At 42.0% G+C, this 20010-nt stretch overlaps 1 protein-coding gene across 1 annotated transcript in view; it reads left to right on the forward strand.

The window, feature by feature from the left end:
- The window catches only part of loxhd1b (lipoxygenase homology PLAT domains 1b), a 63995-nt gene that overhangs the window by 17946 nt on the left and 26039 nt on the right, over positions 1-20010 (forward strand). Inside the window, exons 9-16 of the mRNA XM_042059987.1 lie at positions 7909-8026; positions 14071-14321; positions 14700-14835; positions 14964-15124; positions 15238-15324; positions 17582-17717; positions 17938-18089; positions 18420-18580. Coding sequence (XP_041915921.1) covers positions 7909-8026; positions 14071-14321; positions 14700-14835; positions 14964-15124; positions 15238-15324; positions 17582-17717; positions 17938-18089; positions 18420-18580 — 1202 coding nt within the window. The remainder of the gene's footprint in view (positions 1-7908; positions 8027-14070; positions 14322-14699; positions 14836-14963; positions 15125-15237; positions 15325-17581; positions 17718-17937; positions 18090-18419; positions 18581-20010) is intronic.

Genomic DNA, 20010 nt, shown 5'->3' on the forward strand with positions numbered 1-20010 from the left:
AATTTCATGTGACCGCGCTGCACGAAAATTAGTGTCAGAAGTTATTGCTCCCACTCCGTCGTAGGTGCTTGTCTGCATGTCAACAGGCACGGTTTCCAGCAGGCTACATGAGTTTTTTCAAGGATTGTATAAAGAACAACAACGAAATCAACTTAGCCATTTAGATACGCTTGTAGTTACTTCTTTACATGCGCCTATTGGTCGCTATTGCAGTGGAATAGGCATAGTTTACACAGAATGCCAGGTAGATTTGTCGACTAACGACAAACGAATAAAATAGGCTTCTGTGATGGACATTATAGAACATAGCCTACACAGTGCTTCTAATGATTAAGAGGGATTTATTTGTCACATAGCCTACACAGTTAGGCTATATAATAGCCTAGCGTTTTTAAATTGCATATAATCCGTTGCCATTCACTGTATGGCTGTCAAATGAATAAATGTAGGCTACTTCTCACGAAAACAAAGCAGCATGGCCATCATCACCTGAAACGAGCACAACGAATCAGGGAAGGGAACATGGGCTTGTACCTCATCTGTTTTCAGATGGTTCCGCAACACACTACAGACACACAGTCCACATTCGTCCAATGTGGCTATGGAGCAAAATGAGTTCGGGGTCTCCAGCGGATCCAAATTGCTCCTTTTTGGATACGCTGATCCGATGGTCTAATGTGGAAGGGAGGGCGAATCGTAACAAAAGTGCGTTGGATACATTTGTATCCGACATAGTGTAGATGGCCTCACGTCACGTCACGTTCGTGCGCACAACCCCGGGCAGTCCGAGCCAAATGGATAGCACCATAAGGAGAGGGCGAAGTATCTAGTTTCGGAAAGGGCCCATGTCTCATGCTTTGCAGAGATATGAGCTCACTTCCTGTTTCCTGAAAATGTTTTTGGCTGTGTCTCAAACCGCATATACATTGGGCATTACTTCAAATTGGCCAGCTTCCCTCGCGGTCCGCACGTGACATCACACGGGATCACGCAACTTTAATTTGTATTTTTCCAGTGACGCTGCAACGACGCTGCAACAACCCAAACAACCGGCAGATGGCTCTTGTGAGCAGGGTGTCTCGTAAAAAGAAATGGAGCCTGGAAAACCCTACACAGACTTCACTACAGACTTTAGCAGACTGGTTTAGAAATAATTTATTAGCCAGAAATATGCCTGCCCTAATAAAGAAATATTTGGTTAATATGCCCTAATAAAGAAATATTTGGTTAACTGCGAGTGAATCCCATTTGCAGCCGTAGAAGAAACGCAGGACGAATGAAACATTCCGGTTTTCTCCGAGTGCAACGATGATAGACAGACATCATTTAGACAAAATATAGAGCATATTAACCTCTGTTGCTCAGCCAAATGCTTTCCTGTGCTGTTATCACGGAGTTACAGGCGATAAACGATTTTTGATGGTCACAAGTGTACTTCATTAGCGGTTTATTTTTTTATTATTAAAGAGTGTTTTTCATTTAAAGGTTTGACTTCGTGCTTATTCAGTAGAGCATTTAGTGCTCTCCCCAATCCCAGACGTTTACATTGCATGTTTGTTTGTAATGGATGCAACCGTGAGATACGCGCTTGACGGCAATGAGTTGTTAACAGACATGAACCAAGAAATATAGCCCAGCAGCAATCTATCTAAAATAACACATACTTGAAATACCATTCATGATATGTTGTCAAATATTGAAGTTGTGGGAAGTTTACATAATTTAAGCTGTAGGCTATGTTTCATTCGTCCCCCATGCTGTTTCATTTGTCCCAGCCAGGAGGGACGAATGAAACAAAACACGTTCGACTTCTCCTTAAATAACTCTTGAACGGTTTTGTTCAGAGCTACATGCAACTGTATTTGACAGAGGACAGATGTATGTATGTCGCATAGGCTACTCAATGGTGCTATTTCACACGCATTATAGCGACCCCCACTCACCGGGGTTAGGTGGAAGGTGTTAATAGCCAGGGCTTTGAACCAGATTTTTTTGTCAGTTGGTTCGTTCTGAGCAGAAACAGTATTTTAACGTTTCCGGTTTTGGTTCCCACCCTAAAATTGACGTTCCCGAACCGGTTAGAACAAAAAAAATATTGTTCCAGAACCGGTTAATAACGTTCCATGTCAGCTGTCGGAAAAAAATATATGTATGCTTTCAAAACGGCTATTAATAGTCACAATATTGTCTTTTAGACTCTATCCTACAAACACTAGGCCTCTGCTTTATACAAGCTGCACCAGTGTCTTCATATAGCCTTTAGCCTAAATAGTTTCCTGGTCAAACAAAGAAAGTATATTTTTGGTGGGTACTGTAATATTTGATTCATGGATGCCTTCCCATTGTCTAAATGCCAAAATGAGGACTATTATGTTTATCCAAATAAATTAAAGCTGTAGCCTTAATGTTAATGCTAGGTTTTTCCAACAATGTTTGTCACGGCCTAGTAAAAAGAGAAAACAGGTGAAATGAAATCATTGAGATTTGGAGACTTAATAGGCCTTTTGATTGCCTGCTAGAGGCAAGCTCTGTCTGTCTGCACTCTCCATGCATTCATTGAATGACAGGTGGTGACCCTCACCATTTCACTGAAGACACAAAACTTTCCCAGGAACAAAAAAAGAACCGGTATTAACCGGTTACCACTATTTTAAAAAATCGTTTCTGTTCCGGAACATAAAATAATCATAAAGTTTCTGGTTTCGTTTCTGTTCCTAGCAAATTACAAAAGTTTCTGGTTTTCATTTTCGTTCCATGAACCGGTTAAAAGCCTTGTTAATAGCCTATTGTAGCCTACAGTGGACTAGGGCTGTCAGAATTGCTCAAAAATGATGTTTGAATTTTCCCTCTAAAATAAACACATGTATTCGAATATATTGGAATCTAGGCTATATTATTTGCGCATTATGTCAATGACGCGCATCACATCATCTGCTTTTAACTTTTTGGAAACTTTTGAATCAACTGAAAGAAGATAAATATTTTTCGTTAGTTTTGGAAGTTTATTTTTACGTAGCCTACAATAGCCAGTTCCGACAAAGCCGAAATTACTCCTTTTGAAACAATGAGTGAGCAGGCTGCGCGTTTGTATGGTTATTGCTTGACAGGGAGGGATCCCAAGCAGCTTTCAGCCATAAGGCTACTTTGAGAACATTTCCTAATTCACCCGACACTGATATTCGGCATAGCCTATAAGCAGTTTAATTAAATGTAATGTTAGTTGTAAACCAGTGGTTCTTAACTGGTCTGGCTTTGGGACCCACAGTTTCCGATGTTCATTTAGTCGCGACCCATATATTTGTTTAGTGTTCAAACCAACAGATATGGTGAACTACAGGGTAAGACATGCACAGTAGGCCTACCTGCAGGTCTACTTGTTTGGAGCATGCTAATGTTTGGCATTACATTTGTGAAGTCTTCAACTCCTGATGTAACCTTTCAAAGTACTCGACAGGTTTGTCTTTTTCTTTTTTTTTTTTTTTATCCACAAGCTCCACCACCCAGCCAGAACGGTTCCGCGACCCACTTTTGGGTCCTGACCCACCAGTTAAGAAACACTGTTGTAAACAAACAGGCTACTTGGTGAGGCTTGGCCTCACAGATGCGCTCATGCCTTAGATGGCAAGAAAAATCTTCACGATATAGGCCTAGCCTATTAACTGACCGCCCGATTCACGTTGGCTGGGGGCAGGGGGGGCCATCAGACATTTGTGCCCAGGGGTCTATGAATTGTTAATCCGGCTCTGCCCCCAACAAATCTCACCTATAGCGCAACCATTTACATCTTCATAAAATAACTTGCCAGATATGCCTTCATAGCTTTGGGCTTCATTCAGCATTTTGTTCTTCCACTGGAAATGACTCTTCAACATTTGGTGCCTGCTGCATCCTTTCTGTTTTTATTGTTTAGAAAACGTTTGAGGTCTTGAGGTAATGCATTAAACATTGTTTGCTGGTAACCCTCCACAAATAGCCTACAGATTCTTGCGTGCGTACATTCTCTATTCTCTCCAAAATATGACCATTCTATAGGCTGACCAAGTGCGTATTTCTGCGGCATAAAGCAGATGTATTTGTTTATTGTACAGAAAAATAAAAATAACCCGTCAAGCAGTCAATTGACTACATTGCATTCAAGAAGTAGGGCAAATTAATTTACGAAACCAAAACGTGGGTCATAGTTGTCTAAGCCTCTATTGCGTAGCCTGTTAAAAATGTCGCTAGATAGTATTAAATCGCCAACAACATTGTTTTCTGCAGAAGCCTACCCTAGGCTACAGATTAGTTCTGAACAGTTATTTCTCTACTGGCTCAATTATCAAAAAGGTGCTTTCTCTTCGTCCTCTTTCCGTATAGAGACGTTAGAATAAATTAACGTTTGCGATTGACAACGTTGTGATAAGTAGGCTATAACACTAAGTGAACTTGAATGCATCAATTTTGAACAAAGTTGTGTAGGCTACACTGCGCCAGTTGTAGTCTAATAGTTCTTGCACAAGACACTATTTTCGTTTTGTGGAGCGGCACCGGTAGGCTATCAAAAGCAGATTTCGATTTTCGTTACCACTGTGTAGCCAAGCCTTAAGCCATACCCAAGTACCCTAAATCGAGGCAATGTTTAATTATGCATGATATTATTTTGTTATTGAATTTGTAGGCTGGGATTCCTCTCGGCAACAATTATGTTTAAAGGTAGCCTTCTGCTTTTTCAGAAGGGGCGGCAGGCAGGCTACTGACAGAGCGATGTACAGTGGCAGAGTGACGCACATTGGCTGGAAGTGGTACTAAAGTTTCATGCAGCTTCACGCCGCGTAATGCGCGACTGAAGTGGCCATTTCAAAGTAATGCCCACTGTACTTCTGTCAGTACACTGCTAGTGTGCACTGAGCATTTACTTCGGTACTGCCAGAGCCCGTCTACGGAGAGCCTGGCCACTCCGTATTAAGTCCCATTGTACTGAATTTTGGTTGCAGTTCCACCAGAGTTCCACTGGGGGCGATCGCCATGAGTGCAAAATGAATGGGAGTCAATGGAGCTAGACGGCTAAATTTGTCTCTTTCACCTGATTGTCGTTGACAAATCTCAGATTTGATTGTAGTTTGTATAACTTCAACATGGATTATAGGACAAAAGTTGAATGAACGAGTACTTATGTCCTTTTGATTTCTTACAGGTTGGGTCGTTGTTGCCCATAACACGCTAGCATTGTGCTAATGAATGACGTCATTGACACGTTTGAAAGGCTTTTTAATACAATTAAGTGACTTTAAAAAATATAATACTCCACCAAAGTGTATTTTCTTTGCCTCCCCTTTCGAATACAATATTCAAATTACTTGAAAAAAATATATATCTCGAGAAAAGTGGATTTTGAGGGGTACAGCTCCATAGACCTCCATTCATTCTGCACTCGTGGACGAGTGCCCTCATGTGGAACCACAGAAGGAACTGCAACCAGTTCAGAAACCAGAAGTTTTCCGAGAGTGGAAGTTGGTTAGTATTGTTCGAAAGGGAACACATGTTAAAACACTTACCGGAAGTGTAATAGTAGTGCAAGTAGTAGTGCAAGTAGTGTCCATTGTTCCACACTGAACTTTTTAACCGTTATTAGGGCGTCATCCGGGTACTTTCAGTGCACTGAGTTTTTGTGTTATCTGCACTATTTACTTAAACTAAGTATTTATAGTGTGCAAGTAGGCGGTTTGAGACACAGCCTTTGTGTTTCTGACAAAATCCAATATGGCAGCAGGATTGATAATGTTGACATCAAATTTTGCAATGTATCGGCCTTAGGGCCACTCGCAGGATTAACAGACTAGATTAAATCTAAACACACAAACAGTTACAAGCCAAAATGCATTTTTGATCATTGCTGCTCCCCCTAGCGTGTATGTCAGTCAAATGTAGAGGTCTAAATGTAGAGGCGGCTTCGCTGCCAATTTCCATTGGCTGTGACAGGCGAACGCTTTTGAATATGGCTTCAGAAAGCAATACATTTGTGAGGCTTGGGCTGAAGATCAAGTGGTTCAAGTTTGGTGACGATCAAACTAAATTTGTGACCTGTAAAAATGTAGTTTCGTTTGAAATAACATCCAATTTGGTAGAAATTCCTAACATTCCTTTATACTTCGCCTAAACTTAAAGAATCCCTATGCAGGTCTGGTTATTCCTTCGCTGTTTCAGGGTTTTCGCCGGATTTGGGCTCGCATTTTTCACGACATAGCTCCCCCTGCAGCCTCGGTAGCAAGTCACTGCTACGCTAAACTCCCACTAGCTAGCAAGCTAGCCATCAAGAAACCAAGCTAAACACATACAGGGCTTACAATAAAACGGTCGAGCAAACACATTGTTCAAGAGACTATCAAACCACATTACAAAAACGAAGTTCACCCAAGGGTTGGCTACTTACAATTTCAACAGCAACAAAGCCAAGTCGGCGTCCGTTTTGCAGTCTTCTTAGAAACTACAATCTGACTACATTTTCGAGGCGCGATTGGATACTTCCGCTGAGTCACATCCGGATTTACCCGGTCCGGGATCAGAAAGTTGCATATTTGTTTTTTCCGCGGAGAAGCGATAGAGGGAGACGAAGCACCCACCAAACAACCCAGAAAGTGTTGTAGAACCATCAGAACAACCTGCATAATTAAGGTCATTTTTGCTAAAATTGTTGCATAGGGCTTCTTTTGTCCATGTTATATTCGAATTTGATTAATACTCAATGCTAGACAGTGTCTCTGCTCTGTTATTATGGAAGTTGCATAAATCCACGTTGTTCTATTATATGTCGTTACATAATTATAGTTTACAGACGCGCACAGGCATGCATTGAATGAATGCTCATACCACCACTTAATTGTATGCCTCTATGTTTGATGCCACCAAATTAGCCAAGTATTTTCTCCTGATTGCAGAAGTTTTTCTCTGCGGTTCCTTGATCAATTGCGCAGCAAATTATCAGATGAAGCAGATGAAGGGTCTAATTTCATTCCGCGGCTCCGTGGGCCAGCAGTGTCCACATTGCGGGCCGGTGCCGGTCCGCGGCCCGTAGTTTGAGAAACGCTGCTCTAAGCAATGTTGGGTAACATCATTCTGACAAAACAGAGAGCTAGCTCGCCCCTTCCTCCAGTACAACAGAAACTCTCCTGACATGCATCTCGTAGGCTCGATTGGCTGGATCATTTTGTTATGTTTAATGGACCAGGTGGTTTTTGTTGCCATTTTTGGAGCCTGCTGTCCACAGAGACCACATTTTTTTACTGTGCAGGGGACAGGCAGCTAGCAGATGGTGAGGTGATGTTCGCTTTATTTAACAAAAAATGTTTTAGTTTAGAAGCCACTTAGAGCACCTTTAGAAGTCTCTTAGAGCACCTTTAAGCTGCAGAGCTATAATTAAAGCAATAGAATAACATTTTAGCTATTAACAATTAAGCATTTTAACATTTAAGCTTTAAGTTATAGCTACAGCATCAGACTAACGTCTAAACTACAGTGCAGAGGAGACTATAGTTAGGAGTTACCACTGCATCTGTCAGTACTAGTACTAGAGGATAGGAGTGCCTACATGATAAGTAGGCTACTAGTCAAAGTATGTATGGAGAGAAGTGGCAAAAGAGGAGGTAGAGAGGGAAGTGGAGAGGGAGGAGGCGAGAAGAGGGGGAACATCCACCACCATACCTCTTGATTGCCTTTGTTGGCCTGTATGTAACCATGTGGGGCACTGATCACCGCCGTGACCCCTCACAACTCTCATGGCGGAAGAAAGCTGCATAATAATGAGAAAAGGTAGAAGCACAATGGTTGCCTATGCAGCTTCACTATCTTTGTAAAGATTTCAACCATGTAAAAAGAAAAAATTGTCAGTTGTCAAATCAGTTTTGTTTTGTTTGTTTTTTTGTATGTGTTTAGGTGGAGATAGAAGACAAAGGAAATAAAGAGGTGTATGAGTTCCCCTACGATGATGCCTGGTTTAACATCGACGATGGTGATGGCAAAATACAGAGGGACGCACTGGTGGGAACAACAGGCCTGTGTACCGGTAAAACCATACACAAAAAACAATTAACAAGAACAGTCTTGAATAGACTGAATTGTATTAGAATTGTAATTGTTTTAATTAAATTTTGATGCTTTATAGTAACACAATGTAGTCAACATACTGGGTTCCCCTTTTAGCACTAAGTGGGTCCCCAATTTGTCTAAATCTGATGGAAAGGGTCATGATCTTACCCACACATTACATAGTTCAGTGCCAAGAACTCTGGGCGTGCATCCACTCTCTCTGTGCCTTCTGCTTCTGCTATCCTTTCAGTGACCGGAATACAGTATGAAAGCAGGCTTTGAGGACGTTTTGGTCGATAAAAGGATTTACTTTCCTCCAGAAGCTATCAAAAGGGACTTAATTATGCTATGGATGGGTGTATTCACTTCAACTTAGAATACATACAAGGTGACAAGCAGTTGTGGAGAGTAGCCGTGCAAATCCCACTGACGTTAATGCTAGCTAGCTAGCTAGTGGAAGATTGATACTAAGATATGTTAGGTTACGTTAATATTTGATGTAGTAAGAATATAGTAGTTGGTTAATGAGCATTTTCATCTTGGGATTTAACAGGGAACCTGTGCCCACGTTGTTGGCTTAGTTACCTACATTACATCGAGCTGTTGCAAACGCGAGAGACGTCCTGTAGGCTACTTTTGATGAAAATATATCCCGTTTTCTAGCCTCTCGGGGTACCGGCTATCAGTATTACACGTCCCCAATGCAAAACGTTTGACCATGGTTATCCGTCGGGGTTTTTTGAGTTAATAAACTCCATAAATAACCATTAATTTGTCATTTTATGCCTGCCCCCTGTTGTTTCCTTTGGAGTTGTCCGAGCTGATGTCCGAGTCCCGTTGAGGCTGGACTGTGATTGGCTCATCAGCGTTCTAAGGGTGGTGCTTAGCGACAGGTCAATTAGGTTATGTGTACTTTTAGTGACTGTACACTCATTGACCTGTAGATGGTGGTGCACACATATACACAAGCACACACACACACACAGGCACGCACATACTATCGGTATCGGCAATTAGAACGGCCAATACATAATTACAAATTCAGTAGGATTAAAGGAAAACGAAATATTCATCATCATTTGGCTGCATTTCCTGTATTGGGGTTACGTAGTCGTTTGTCCACCAGATGGCGCATCGTTGCAGTGAGACGTAATTTTGTTGGAAGTTAATCTAAAGTGGGTTGGAAAGACAATAGACGCTTCCTACAAGGATGAGAATAATTTGTGTCAACTCGCCGCAATGTAGATTTATTAACGCACCCAAGATGATCTGCATCTCCATTTAAACCAAATGTTTTAGAGCGCACGTTGAGAGTTGTATCCAGGGCAGGGCTGTAGGCTACCTACACATATTAGTTGCACGTGCTACAAAAATCATTCTTTGCGATGGATGATTTAGTACCAACGTTACACCGGTCCAATACAGTTTTGCCTATGGCTATACCGTGAGACTGAGACGCTTTTTGTTTGTTCGAAGTGCGTGTTTAGGGTGTGAGAGGGGAGTCGATGTGCTTTGATTCAAGCTTGGTAGTTGTAGTCTATGCGATTAAAAAGCATGTGTGTGTGAAGTATCCAAACAATGATAACACTTTCATTATGGCTGCTTTAGCCACAGACCTTCAGCTACTGTACAGTGGGTCCCATTTAGAAGTGTCCACTTCATTCACGCTTTCCGTGATTCACGCAGCTGCGTGAAATGTATTAGAGGCTACTACTAATATGCAAAACTATTGTAACAAACGGCAAAGTTGTCTCAGAATGGTTTTTATTGGTCTCACACCAAAACACACAAACACATAATACTGGGCCATACCTGACCCTTATGCCCCAGCACTGAACATCTACTTTAGGCTCTATCTCAAACACACACCAATCAACCCTGGTTATGAATACTGCAGCTGCAAACATAAACACAACAGACATGACATACGACATTGTCAACCCGTATGGTTATTACATCAACATTACACACATACACACATTGCACAGCATCATGGGAGCACAGTCATAACCAGCTAGGCTCAGTTCATTACACTATTAACTTTTCGCCAAGAGGTGGCAGCTTATGTCCGCTTGATACTGTAAGCCATTGGTTCCCAAATGAGATTTTATTTGGGTCGCCAGCATAGCCTAGTGACAATTTATGTTGTGTAATAGGCCTAGAATAGGGCCTACCTTATATAGCTTATAGTTTGTTAACAGTCACTATTTGTCATAACTCCCTCTATGCATTTTTGGATTTAGAATAGCTCTGAAACCGGGGGGGGCAAACACATCGCAGAGGGGGCGCCAGTCCGTGGATATCTCCATCGCAAAATTAAACAATATTTCTATCAAGGTGAACCCAGCCTGATCTGCCGGCGATTTGTTTTTCGATTACTTAAAAGATTGAGCTTGGTCTGGCGAAAGCCAGACTAACCATGGACCTCACAGTTGCAAAATGCAAGGGAACATGAATCAGCCTATATTTGCACGAACAATAACAGCCAGCAGCTCTTCAACTTGGCCCGTTAAAATGTGTATGAACAGTCTAGCGATGCATTTCATGAAGGCCCTTTTGGACATGTCAGTTATTTGCACCACTGGGTAAAACTGCATTTTGTTTTAGACTACTGGTATTTAAAGGAATTATCCGGAGTAAAATGCACTTTAGATCAATTTACGGATGATTGGGAGTACATACATTGAGTTGACATCAAAATCATGTCATTCGGATGTGTTTTGAGAAAGTTCGATTTTACCGTTTTTAGTCAAAACTTGTTAGCCTGGAAGTGACCAGGGCAAGTCATTTCGCCGCTACAAAACGCTATTTTTATACCTCTTCTACAGTTCCAAACAACATTACATTACACTTACGTGGTAGTGAGTAGAGGGTCCCTAAAGCCAAACTGAAGTATCCCGAGGTCTTTATGTGGTCGGATAGAGAGTCCAGAATGAATTTCATCAAGCCAGTACCTTTCCGGAAATGTTGCTGCTGCAGCTGGCGTCTTTAGGGGAAAGTCCGTAGGAGTCGATTGCCGAGTGTGGAGTAACACGCTCTGGAAATTCACAATTTCGTCGCCGTTTTTTTTTTTTTTTTTAAAAACATAGTCTAGTATTTCTTTCGAAATTGAAATGAAGTTGTATGGACTGGACTATGTTTTTTTTTTTTTTTAAAACGGCGACGAAATTGTGAATTTCTAGAGCGTGTTTCCACAAATGGACCACAAAAAACGCCCACACACGACTGAACGTGGGGAGGCAGCGCGACAAAATGAAGTGTCGTGCAAGTGGATCGGTACCGTTATGGTACCGATCCACTTGCACGACACGTCATACGCATGGGGTCGCGCTGCCTGGCCTCGTTCAGTCGTGTGTGGGCGTTTTGTTTAAAATGTCAGTTACCAGCTCATACTACCTCGTTCATTTGGATTCATTTGCATAAAGATGGGCTTCGCCCAGCTTTTTGACGCGCGACATATTTTCAAATGCAGCGCTGCCTTCCCTGAATGCTTTGCGGGCACGTTAAAGTCGCTTGACGTCACCCATAGGACTAGAGTGGAATGCGACACAACAAAATGAAGTGTCGTGCAAGTGGATCGGTACCGTAACCGTACCGATCCACTTGCACGACACTTCATTTTGTCGTGACGCATAGATGTCGCGCTGCCTCCCCACGTTCAGTCGTGTGTGGGCGTTTTGTTTAAAATGTCAGTTACCAGCTCATACTCAGTTCGTTTTAACGTATCTTAAGTGTTTTTCCACAAATGGACCACAATTTTAGGCATGTACTTAACAGTATACAACACATTAATAGCCTAAACAAACTATGCAAGCCATTTCGAAATCTTGTTTTATTTAAACTACTCAAAGCAATCTCAAATCCTCACCAGAAACACCAACAGTCAATATATTCATCCAAATCCTAGTTTTGTTTGTTTTATGGACTACTAGGTGGTCGTGGAAGAGATTGTTAAAACATTATTTGTCTTGTAAGCGGAACCAAAGTTTCACAGGCACCGTTGTGGTAGAACAAAGGACCTACAACCTCGTCCTTGTGGGCTTCGCCCAGCTTTTTGACGCGCAACATTATTTCAAATGCAGCGCTGCCTTCCCGGAATGCTTTGTGGGCGCGTTAAAGTCGCTTGACGTCACCCATAGGACTAGAGTGGAATGCGACACAACAAAATGAAGTGTCGTGCAAGTGGATCGGTACCGTAACCGTACCGATCCACTTGCACGACACTTCATTTTGTCGTGACGCATAGATGTCGCGCTGCCTCCCCACGTTCAGTCGTGTGTGGGCGTTTTGTTTAAAATGTCAGTTACCAGCTCATACTCAGTTCGTTTTAACGTATCTTAAGTGTTTTTCCACAAATGGACCACAATTTTAGGCATGTACTTAACAGTATACAACACATTAATAGCCTAAACAAATTATGCAAGCCATTTCGAAATCTTGTTTTATTTAAACTACTCAAAGCAATCTCAAATCCTCACCAGAAACACCAACAGTCAATATATTCATCCAAATCCTAGTTTTGTTTGTTTTATGGACTACTAGGTGGTCGTGGAAGAGATTGTTAAAACATTATTTGTCTTGTAAGCGGAACCAAAGTTTCACAGGCACCGTTGTGGTAGAACAAAGGACCTACAACCTCGTCCTTGTGGGCTTCGCCCAGCTTTTTGACGCGCAACATTATTTCAAATGCAGCGCTGCCTTCCCGGAATGCTTTGTGGGCGCGTTAAAGTCGCTTGACGTCACCCATAGGACTAGAGTGGAATGGTCACGACAAAATGAAGTGAAGTACAAGTGGATCTGTACCGTAGTAAAGATGAACTGAACTGAAATAATCAACATTGATAAGGAGGATAAGCGCCGCGCAGCAGCAGTTTGTGACGTTGTTTGCCGATACTGGTGACGGCGGCCATGTCCTGAAGTAGCCTAAAGCATGTAGGCTACTGATTCCTAAAACATATACAAAGTCCATTCTGTGGCTATTGAAATTTGGGTATATTGTGTTAACTGTAACCCACCCTCTGAAGCCTTTCGTGACACATAGAAAATACTTTTTAATGAACCTGACGTGTTCTTCATTCTCTGATTCTAAAAATGTAATTTTTAAGTCATTAAAACTTAATACAAAGTGGTTTTGAGCCATTTTAAATCGCTGAGCTACAGCATCGGGTGTTCGTAGACTGTGCGTTCCTCCTACGTCTATAGACAGCCAGGGCATATACATTTCTTCTACGACTGCAAACGGGATTCACTCGCAGTTAACCAAATATTTCTTTATTAGGGCAGGGCAGGCTTATTTCTTGCTATTAAATTATTTCTAAACCAGTCTGCTAAAGTTTGTAGTGAAGTCTGTGTAGGGTTTTCCAGGCTCCATTTCTTTTTACGAGACACCCTGCTCACAAGAGCCATCTGCCGGTTATTTGGGTTGTTGCAGTGTCGTTGTAGCGTCACTGGAGAAATACAAATTAAAGCTGCGTGATCCCGAGTGGAACTGACAGGGATTGTTTTGTTTAATAATAATAATAATAATAATAATAAATAAATAAATACATTATGCTGCTACCTTCTGCTTTTCCAAAATACAAATGTAGCCTACAGGTGTACCTTTCATCATTCCAGTTGCAATGGATGGACTGTGATGAACTGCCCTACTTGTGAATGTTTAGAGATTTTAAAGGTTTTATCACAATGCTACACATTTTTTGGCAAGTGCTACAAATCTATTTACCTTTGCAGCGCCAGTAGGCTCATTTCTGTGCGGCCCGCAAACACACATGCCAAACAAGCATACACAAAAGTTTCACGAGTGGGGGATGGAGTAGAAGATGGAGACAAATTGATTAATGTGATTTATTTTCGCGGAATTGATGTAATGGACTTAGCGGCGGTCATATTATGTACCGCTATGCGGTACATCTAGTTATAACTAGAACAATCCTTAAAACTGTTTTTGTTATAGTTATAGTGTGCAAGCCCTTTACTCTTTCTATGTTCACATATATCTCTATGTAGGGGTCATCTATAACGTGCAGGTGATGACAGGTGACCTTCGTGGGGCAGGGACAAACTCCAAAATCCACCTGGTGATGTATGGGAAAAAGGGATTGACTAATAGTGGCAAAGTGTTCCTGGAGGGGGGCACATTTGAGCGTTCTCAGATCGACATCTTCAATGTGGAGATTTGTACGTTGCTCAGCCCCCTCAGCAGGGTGACCATCGGACACGACAACGCCGGGGTCAGCTGTGGCTGGCACTGTGAAAAGGTGTGTGAATATGAATTTGATTGTGTGTGTGTGTGTGTGTGTGTGTGTGTGTGTGTGTGTTTAAGGGTGGCAGGGTATTGTTGTTTTTGTAAGTGACTCTCAAACAGTTTATATGGGTTTGAAGTAGTGATAGAGGAAAGGAAAGTTTCATATGTTTTGTGTGCTTGTGGTTAATATCTAAAGATTGTGGTTAGTATCTAAAGGTTAAGCACATTCACACCCAGAGAATGAGAGAGAGAGAGAGGGAGAAAATGAGTCTATAACATTCAGTGGTCAACATATTTTTCGACCTTTTTTTCTATTTCTGACTGGTGGTGTGTGTGTGTGTGTGTGTGTGTGTGTGTGTGTGTTGTTGTGTGCGTGTGTGTGCGTGTGTAGGTGACAGTGTACTGTCCTTTCACTGGGATAGAGCAGGTGTTCCCTTGCTGTAGATGGTTCGATCAGGATATGGGGGATCACATGGTGGAGAGAGAGCTCCCTGAGATGATCTCACTCAGAAAGAAAAAACTGAAGAGTGAGTCACACACGTACACACATGCCCTGTAGATACACACACAAACATAAAATCTACTGTGTACAGATGTGTGTTAATACTCTTGTCTATCTATCTTTCCATCCATCCATCTGTCTGTCTGTATTTAGAGTACCCATGGTCGTTATGGGTCTTTACGTCGGAAATGAAGGGTTCAGGCACGGATGCCCAGGTGTTTGTGCAGATCTACGGAGAGAAGGGCAAGAGTGATGAGTACAAGCTCCAGAACAAGTCAGACAACTTTAAACAAGGACAAATCGACAAATTTGTGGTGAGAGTGTGTTTGTGAGCCTGTGAGTGTGAGAGAGAGAGATTGAGAGAATTGAAGAACAAGAAAAGGAAACCCAGCATGCTTTGTGCTTCATCCCTGCTTCATTGCCGTAGGTGGAGCTGCCGGACCTTGGACGGGTGCGAAAGCTTCGCATCTGGACAGAAAAAAGAAGTCCCTTCTCAGGCTGGCACCTCAACAGGGTCTGTCTGCAGCACATGTCCTAACACACACACACACACACACACACACACACACTACACACACACACAGGAACACACTTTTTACATTCACATTCCACATGGTACAAATATACATAGACATTGTACAAATATCATACACTTAAGTTTTTTTTTCTGAAATATGTATTTACAGTATGTAAGAGGTTTGTGATAATTAATTTATAAACTGTTAAGTTCATGGTGTCTCAAATAACATAAAATGGACTCCAGCAGTTTATTACATCCCCTTAATTTCTTCTCTGTTCCTCTAAAGCATATATTTAAAAAAAAAATCCCCTCATGGCCTTAAAATGGCTTCAAACTTTGCACCTTCTTCTTCATTTTGGGAAATGGGATTGATCTGACCCTGCCCCACTCTCTACACACTGTTCACCTGCTGCTGAGTGCTGCAGCTCACACATGGTCACTGGCGAAAAGCTTATTTAAATCTAGTGGGATGTCCAGTTCACATTGGGAGTGTTTTCGTTATCAAACGTTGGGTGGATGGCAGAACAAGGCGTTCCTATGTTACTTAAACAGTCATAGGTGTGTTTTGGGTGTAACATCATTTAAAGAGAAACTGTGCAGTATTGCCAATTTCCTCGCTGTTTTCTCGGTTTTTGCTTCTTTTTCACTGGCTCTATCATGACGAATGTCTGAGGAACTCCATCTTCAATATGTGTATTTAAATGCAGTAAAGCAATTCGTTACACTCCTTATACTTCCTGACACTGAGGCCGTCGGCACGCCAGCCCAAAGTTGCAAGGGTGGTTTTTCCGCTCACAGGTGCTAGAGGGAAGCGAGACGGCCACCATTCAACCCGAAAAAAGTCATATAACCACTCCAATGACTCCGAAGCTGTTAAGTCAAGTTACTAAGCTAAAAAAAACTGCATATTAAGCTAAAAAACCTGCATAGTTCGCCTTTAAATCAATGAGAATGACATCTGTCATTCCCTTTAACAGCAACTTCAAAGAATGCATCGGTATTTTAATAGTCAGCGGTGCATTTGAAGGAATCTGCTTGTGAGGCCGTATGGAATAGTTATTCAGTATTGGGGCAGCCGTGGCCTACTGGTTAGCCCTTTGGACTTGTTACTGGAGGGTTGCTGGTTCAAACCCCGACCAGTAGGCGGGGCTGAAGTGCACTTGAGCAAGGTACCTCACTGCTCCCCGAGCGCCGCTGTTGTTGCAGGCAGCTCACTGCGCCGGGATTAGTGTGTGCTTCACCTCACTGTGTGCTGAGTGTGTTTCACTAATTCACGGATTGGGATAAATGCAGAGACCAAATTTCCCTCACAGGATTAAAAGAGTATATATACTTATACTTATTCCACTAAACCATGCTTTACTAAAAACCTAGCATAGTATAGCCTACACGCATTTGAACTCGTCTATTATTTGAAGTCATTGGCAAAGTGAAACTAACTTCACTGTGGTGTCAATCAACGACAAAACAGTTATACACAGTTAATTACTTTCCCTATTGAATGACAATGGGTTCGAAAACATAGCCTGGAAAAAACAACACTTAGCCCACCCCAATAATGTTCGAATGACTGAATAAAAAAAAACATTTATACTGCAGAGGAGTTGCTTACATCTGGTGTCATATTGGCCTCTCCGTCATTACCAATTTGCAAATGATGGGGAATAACTACTCATTGTGAAATGTATTTCGTAATATCTTTATTCTAATTATGTTTCCCATTGTAATTGTGTAATTTGTAAAGTTTTGCCTGGATGTGCACTGGTGCGCGTTAATGGATGATAGAAGGATGGTGCGTTTGATAATTCGCTCTTAAAATAACATATGACAACTCGTCATGGACTTCTGACCAGGTTTCTCTTGGTCAGTGGCGTAATGCGTTTTAGATAGTGTACAATAGGGTTTTTTAGACAACGCGCCAGACCACTCCTTACAGTAGGTTGTTAATTGCCACACCCCTTGGCACATTGTTTAAAAAAGAGAATGTGCAAAATATGAAAATAAACTTTGCACTGGGAAAATAAGTTTTTCGCCATGCGCCAGTGTGAAAATAGGGCCCTAAGACTATGAACCCACCTGGGTTTTGATTGATCAAATCGTAGATCCATTGACTACTTACTTCACTCATATTTCTTGTAAAAGATGTAAACAAGGTTAAAAACTTCACTTTCTCCAGAATTGGCCTTTAATATGATTAAATTGGGCCAAGTAGCACCAGTTTGTGTATACATTTGTGCTTGTCTGTGTGTAGGTATCACTATTGAATACACTAACTAAAGAGAAGTACAAGTTTGCCTGTGGCCGTTGGTTGGACATCAAAGAGGATGATCAGGAAATCATCAGAGAGCTGCCGGCAACTGGACCCCTTGTTCCAGAGCCATTGCCAAGTAAGACCACACACACACACACACACACACACACACACAGAGAGAGACCCAGAGACCCTGCATTGAGATAAACCAAGTACCGGTAATTGGAAAGTAATATAAAAGTGTATATCAAAGCAAGTAATTCAATTGTGAATTTTCCCAAGCTGATCAACTGTACTGTATTTCCCACCTGATTTAGTTTGTGTTGTTTGTCATTTGGGTGTATTTATTTCACCAGTCATCATATACCGAGTGACAATCTGCACGGGGAATGTGAGTGGTAGCGGCACGGACGCGAATGTGTACATGACTATGTTTGGAGACCTGGGCGACACGGGGGAGAGACTGGTGTTCCAGAGCCAGAACTACAACAAGTTTGAGAAAGGCAAAGTGAGTACTCCCGTCTAATCTACAGAAATGTGGTTTTCGGTCACCAGGTACAGTGAAGGAACTCATTGTAAACACAGTAGCCTCACATAAGTCTATTGATGAAAAGAGGATGAGCGCAGTCGGTAGAGTAGACATACAGTAGAGGATCATTGATCGGTTCAGTAGAGACTGACTTATAAATTAGATTTAGATTTGATCACTTAGCTGTACCTGTAGATGCATTATGTATAATTGTAATGTATTAGCGTATGTGGAAACACACGCACACACACATACATCCCAAAAAGCAGAGATGTGTTTTTCTTCGTATATGGTGTGCTTTGTGTGCAGGCGGACGAGTTTACGATTGAAGCGGTGTCGTTAGGCCCGATTCGGCGGATCCGGATCGGCCATGACGGGACGGGCGTATGTAGCGGTTGGTTCGTGGATAAAGTGTTGGTCCGTGAGGACGGCCAACCAGAAGTGGACGCTGTGGAATTCCCCTGTAACAGGCAGGACGGCCAGCCAATTGCATGCTGTTTCTCACTATATCATTGCCTCCCCAGACTCTGTCTGAGCTTCTGTCATTCACTCAGTATCCAGGAAATACTATTGCGTTTTTCACTCATACTGACTTGTAGGGATCTTCAGCTAACTCTGGGGAGCCACGGAATGTTCTCTGGGCTTCTCACACATAGCAGCACACACCCTCACACACTTCCTGATTGAGCCTGTTTAACTCAATGGCTAATGAAGTAGCGTGAGGTTACCATGGTTGCTAATGAGCGTAAAGGGAAGCATGAGCTAAACTGCCAAACCACACAGACTCACTCTCTCTCTCGTGTTCTTGTTCTTTCTCTATTTGTCTTTCACACACTCACTCTATACCAGGGGTCGGCAAGTTTGGAAGAAGTTTGGATATTTAATGTACAGTTACTTTCATTCAACAGAGGATTTTTTAATTCATTTTCTACTAGTTTTAAAAGTAATGTGCAAGTAACTTGAAATGTAAAGTGGAATGACAGAAGTATAGGCCTTAGGCTTCCCATGTAGGCTAAACACCACCCCCTATTTTCCCAGTGTCCTTTGGTATGCAAAGTAACATCATAGTTCACAACACAACACTCAATTTTCATTGACATGTCATTGGCGAAATTGAACATTAGGCCTACCAGAGATTAGATTTGGTGATGGCCTTGGAGTCTGGCTGGCTCATATTCAGAAGTTTCAGTTTCAGGCAAGAATTGAGGCTGTCATCATTTAAGGGCAACTCTTCTGTCATATACTGTATCCATAACGCCAACCAAATAGCCTACCATGACATTGTGTTGGTTGGATGTGACAGTTTTGCGCGGAATTGCCCTTAAACGTGAGCGCAGGTTTGTCTTTATATTTTTCATATGTGAGAACGATTTCTCACATGCAGGAATAGGGTTAACACAGCAATACTAACTCGTTGCAGTGTGCGATATATAACGGGCAGTTCATTTCGCGTTTTCAGAATCAGTGTTCGGATGGAAACTTTCCTATTTCAGCCGGCTTGTGTTCGCGCTCGCAAGCTGTGGTCGCTGACGTTTCCTTATCTAGCCTACAGCAAGCACACACATCAACAATAACAATTAAAGACAAGTGTTTTCTGGTTGACTGAAATGGTGGGAAATCGGTGATTTTGTTTGATATTGACATGGCAACGAACAGCGAATGTAACAATATTGTGCAGGCTACGGTTACGGAGTCAAGTGAGGTGGGAAGTTATATAAATTACTCAGATAGACCTACGAACTAAAATAAAATAGGCCTACATTTTAATTAAATGGGCCTACTCATTATTTTCAAAAGCTGAGCCGCATCAGAGGGATCAAAGAGCCGCATGCGGCTCCGGAGCCGCAGGTTGCCGACCCCTGGTACAGTACATCGACGTAACCGTGAACTTCAGCGGTAG

This window comes from Alosa sapidissima, chromosome 13, assembly GCF_018492685.1.
Source record: "Alosa sapidissima isolate fAloSap1 chromosome 13, fAloSap1.pri, whole genome shotgun sequence".
Lineage (NCBI taxonomy): Eukaryota > Metazoa > Chordata > Actinopteri > Clupeiformes > Clupeidae > Alosa > Alosa sapidissima.